The sequence below is a fragment of the Salmo trutta genome, chromosome 15 (assembly GCF_901001165.1).
Source record: "Salmo trutta chromosome 15, fSalTru1.1, whole genome shotgun sequence".
NCBI classification, from domain to species: domain Eukaryota; kingdom Metazoa; phylum Chordata; class Actinopteri; order Salmoniformes; family Salmonidae; genus Salmo; species Salmo trutta.
In genome coordinates this window covers 66,710,497-66,715,754 of record NC_042971.1, presented here as the reverse complement: position 1 = coordinate 66,715,754, position 5,258 = coordinate 66,710,497, and the positions used below count along the sequence as shown (strand labels likewise).

General features: G+C 50.0%; 1 protein-coding gene across 1 annotated transcript; it reads left to right on the top strand.

The window, feature by feature from the left end:
- Positions 1-3,683: 3,683 nt before the first annotated feature.
- LOC115148363 (buccalin-like) lies at positions 3,684-4,976 on the top strand. Its single transcript, XM_029690273.1, has one exon. It carries the CDS (start codon positions 3,684-3,686, stop codon positions 4,974-4,976), a length of 1,293 nt encoding a protein of 430 aa, XP_029546133.1.
- Positions 4,977-5,258: the final 282 nt, after the last annotated feature.

Genomic DNA, 5,258 nt, shown 5'->3' with positions numbered 1-5,258 from the left:
ATTGTTGTGCTGGTCTATTGTAATGTCAGGCCAGTATTGTTGTGCTGTCCTATTGTAATGTCAGGCCTGTATTGTTGTGCTGTCCTATTGTAATGTCAGGCCTGTATTGTTGTGCTGGCCTATTGTAATGTCAGGCCAGTATTGTTGTGCTGGCCTATTCTGGCCTATTGTAATGTCAGGCCTGTATTGTTGTGCTGGCCTATTCTGGCCTATTGTAATTTCTGGACAGAATTGTTGTTCTAGTCTATTCTAGTCTATTCTATTCTGGCCTAATCATAAAATATAAATGTCATTTTTCAATTGTTAATTTGTAATTTTAGTTGACTTCCCAAATTCACGGACTCCAAATAGAAATTGACCCCGACGCTGTTCTCCATGTTCTCTATTCTACATGCATATACTGTACCCTTATGATTTTGTATGCAAGGTTTTTGTATAGTAGTTTCTGAAAATACAATTTAGAAGAATATATTTATTAGCATTACTTTAATAAAACAAAAATGGCATGCTTGATAGGAGATACAGAGAGAGGGGGAGAGACAGAGAGAGAGGGGTAGAGAGAGAGAGGGGTAGAGAGAGAGCGGGGTAGAGAGAGAGAGAGATGGGAGAGAGAGAGAGAGAGAGAGGAGGGGGGACAGAGAGAGAGGGGGAGAGAGACAGAGGGGGAGAGAGACAGAGAGGGGGAGAGAGAGAGAGAAGAGTGAAGGGGAGAGAGAGAGGGGGATAGAGAGAGAGTAGGGGAGGGAGGGAGGGAGGGAGGGAGAGATGGGGAGAGAGAGAGAGAGAGAGAGAGAGATGGGGAGAGAGAGAGAGAGAGAGAGAGAGAGAGAGAGAGGAGGGGGGAAAGAGCGAGAGAGCACTTTTGTGTCATCCAGCCATCCATCCATCCTTTTCTCCATCACTCCCCTCCCCCAGCTCCCTTCCAAGCAGTCAGTGCCTGGTCAGAGTTCAGGGGTCAGAGTTCAGGGGTCAGGAGTCAGCTGGTCAGTAGATGGGAATAGGAACACTCACCCTTCACCTTTGAGAAGGTGGTTTTCCATTAACTGGTCCTCCTCTATCTAACCACTCTGGCTGCTCTGACCTCTAAAAGAACCAATGGTTATGTCCCAAATGGCACCCTCTTCCCTATATAGAGCACTACTTTTAACCAGAGACCTATGGGCCGTGGTCAAAAGCAGTACACTATATAGGGAAAAGGATGCCATTTGGGACACACTCCCTATTACATCTCCCACCAGTCCTGCGAGGGACGAACAGGGAAGTGATGAGGCAAAATGACGGCCCTGATCCAGAATGACAGCAACGGAATGGATTTACCTGGAGGTTCATGGCCAAAATTATAGCTTTTTTTAGTCATGCAGGAAACACATCTATTTTTTGTATGTATTTGGCTCCTGGAATCTGCCAGATTACAATGCAAATTCTCATCCAATATTGCAATCAGTGTTGTTGTCTTGTCTGAGAGATGATAAAGTTTCTCCCAGACATTATTCATTGTTATGGTTTCTCAGCGTCTCACTGCTTGTGTCTATGATGCTATAATGATTTCTCCAATATCCTTCCAGAATACTTTACTTTACAAACATATAAAATCTACATCAAGGACACGAGATCAGGATCCCACTTCCTTTTAGCGGTCACGTTTACTGTGACACGATAAGGACTGAAGGCTCTAAATGTGGTAAAACGCTTGAGTGTGCTGCTGTATTAGATGCGGTGTGAGTCCCAAATGGCACCCTGTTCCCTATATAGTGCACTACTTTTGACCAGAGACCGTATAGGGAATAGGGTGCCATTTTGGACTTGGTGTTGTAGTGAGTGTCTTTCTGGTGTAGTGTCTCCTCAGAGTGGTCAGGACTGGTCAGGATACATACTGTAGAGGAGGCTATGTGGTCCTGATGAACGCCTGGAGCCGTCTGGTCTGCAGCCACTATATACTGCAGCGTTGGAGTCCCTCTGGTCTGCAGCCACTATGTACTGCAGCGTTGGAGTCCCTCTGGTCTGCAGCCACTATGTACTGCAGCGTTGGAGTCCCTCTGGTCTGCAGCCACTATGTACTGCAGCGTTGGAGTCCCTCTGGTCTGCAGCCACTATGTACTGCAGCGTTGGAGTCCCTCTGGTCTGCAGCCACTATGTACTGCAGCGTTGGAGTCCCTCTGGTCTGCAGCCACTATGTACTGCAGCGTTGGAGTCCCTCTGGTCTGCAGCCACTATGTACTGCAGCGTTGGAGTCCCTCTGGTCTGCAGCCACTATGTACTGCGGCGTTGGAGTCCCTCTGGTCTGCAGCCACTATGTACTGCAGCGTTGGAGTCCCTCTGGTCTGCAGCCACTATGTACTGCGGCGTTGGAGTCCCTCTGGTCTGCAGCCACTATGTACTGCAGCGTTGGAGTCCCTCTGGTCTGCAGCCACTATGTACTGCGGCGTTGGAGTCCCTCTGGTCTGCAGCCACTATGTACTGCAGCGTTGGAGTCCCTCTGGTCTGCAGCCACTATGTACTGCAGCGTTGGAGTCCCTCTGGTCTGCAGCCACTATATACTGCAGCGTTGGAGTCCCTCTGGTCTGCAGCCACTATGTACTGCAGCGTTGGAGTCCCTCTGGTCTGCAGCCACTATGTAAAACTCTCTAAAAGTTACATTGAAGCTTAAACTAAGGGACGGTACGGTAGAGATTGCTGCTCTCCAGCGGGGGACAGAAACATCCTGTATGTATGTTGAAAGCGTGTCTGTCTGCACAGTAGCCATCCTCTTAATTATTTAAGTCATCAAAAGACAACTGCTGTCATCGTTGAATGCCTGGCCGCCCAGCAGGAAATCACTACGGAAGATGTCTAATTGTTACTTTGTGCTTGTAGCAGCAACTAGCTAATGGAAGGCTGGAGTCCTGGGACCGGGTGGACTAGAGGCTGTGCTGTGTTGGTCTGGTGGTCTGGGGGCACGGCCCTAGAGGGTCTGGGGGCACGGCCCTAGAGGGTCTGGGGGCACGGCCCTAGAGGGTCTGGGGGCACCTTTTGGGGCACGGCACTAGAGTGGTCTGGTGGTCTGGGGGCACCTTTTGGGGCACTAGAGTGGTGCTACTGCAGGGTCTGCCTCTCTCTCTCCTCTGCTGCTGTCTCCAGAGTCGTCAGGCTACCCTGGTGTCCTCAGAGTCATCAGGTTTCCGCTGGTGTCCTCAGAGTCATCAGGCTTCCCTGGTGTCCTCAGAGTCATCAGGCTTCCCTGGTGTCCTCAGAGTCGTCAGGCTTCCCTGGTGTCCTCAGAGTCGTCAGGCTTCTGCTGGTGTCCTCAGAGTCGTCAGGCTTCCGCTGGCGTCCTCAGAGTCATCAGGCTTCCCTGGTGTCCTCAGAGTCGTCAGGCCTCCCTGGCGTCCTCAGAGTCATCAGGCTTCCCTGGTGTCCTCAGAGTCGTCAGGCTTCCCTGGTGTCCTCAGAGTCATCAGGCCTCCGTTGCGAGTGTCTGTGTGTCTGCGAGGCGAGGGCGAGGTCCAGGGCGAGGGCGAGGGCGAGGTCCATATCTGCAGTCTAAAGTGGTGACTTATGGAGCTGTGTTATGTCTCCCCTGTGGTGTTATAATGGAATGAACGGTGGAGAGAATAACCATCAGCACATTCAAACACATCCATGTCACTTCCTGCTGTTCTTTAGGGGATCTGAAAGCATTGAAGTGTTAGGGTGGACCATACAGCATGGATCTGAATGGACTGGAGCATTATGGGGGACCATACAGCATGGATCTGAAAGGACTGGAGCATTATGGGGGACCATACAGCATGGATCTGAATGGACTGGAGCATTATGGGGGACCATACAGCATGGATCTGAAAGGACTGGAGCATTATGGGGGACCATACAGCGTGGATCTGAAAGGACTGGAGCATTATGGGGGACCATACAGCGTGGATCTGAAAGGACTGGAGCATTATGGGGGACCATACAGCGTGGATCTGAAAGGACTGGAGCATTATGGGGGACCATACAGCATGGATCTGAAAGGACTGGAGCATTATGGGGGACCATACAGCATGGATCTGAAAGGACTGGAGCATTATGGGGGACCATACAGCGTGGATCTGAAAGGACTGGAGCATTATGGGGGACCATACAGCGTGGATCTGAAAGGACTGGAGCATTATGGGGGACCATACAGCATGGATCTGAAAGGACTGGAGCATTATGGGGGACCATACAGCATGGATCTGAAAGGACTGGAGCATTATGGGGGACCATACAGCATGGATCTGAAAGGACTGGAGCATTATGGGGGACCATACAGCGTGGATCTGAAAGGACTGGAGCATTATGGGGGACCATACAGCGTGGATCTGAAAGGACTGGAGGAGCATTATGGGGGACCATACAGCGTGGATCTGAAAGGACTGGAGCATTATGGGGGACCATACAGCATGGATCTGAAAGGACTGGAGCATTATGGGGGACCATACAGCGTGGATCTGAAAGGACTGGAGCATTATGGGGGACCATACAGCGTGGATCTGAAAGGACTGGAGCATTATGGGGGACCATACAGCGTGGATCTGAAAGGACTGGAGCATTATGGGGGACCATACAGCGTGGATCTGAAAGGACTGGAGCATTATGGGGGACCATACAGCGTGGATCTGAAAGGACTGGAGCATTATGGGGGACCATACAGCGTGGATCTGAAAGGACTGGAGCATTATGGGGGACCATACAGCGTGGATCTGAAAGGACTGGAGCATTATGGGGGACCATACAGCGTGGATCTGAAAGGACTGGAGCATTATGGGGGACCATACAGCGTGGATCTGAAAGGACTGGAGCATTATGGGGGACCATACAGCATGGATCTGAAAGGGCTGGAGCATTATGGGGGACCATACAGCATGGATCTGAAAGGACTGGAGCATTATGGGGGACCATACAGCGTGGATCTGAAAGGACTGGAGCATTATGGGGGACCATACAGCATGGATCTGAAAGGACTGGAGGAGCATTAGGCACAGCTGGAAATGAGTGTGCAGATAGGACCGCTGCCTGCCGGGTGGAAAATACTCCGTCCACTTCAAAGACAAATGTTTTATTCTGTTGTGACTTCTGTTCCATACCACACCAGAGTTTAGCCCAGTATTCTCATCTCTACTGCAGAATGTATTCTTGTTATTTTGTCTAAAATGCACTAATACACAGATTAACATAACATCTCTTTTTTTTCAAATCTTTGTCTGACGAACATGAACTGTACTGAATGTAAATGTATTTAACATGAACTGTACTGAATG

Excerpts from the sequence above, each read along its gene's own strand:
- LOC115148363 (XM_029690273.1), top strand. The coding sequence starts at position 3,684 with ATGGATCTGAATGGACTGGAGCATTATGGGGGACCATACAGCATGGAT.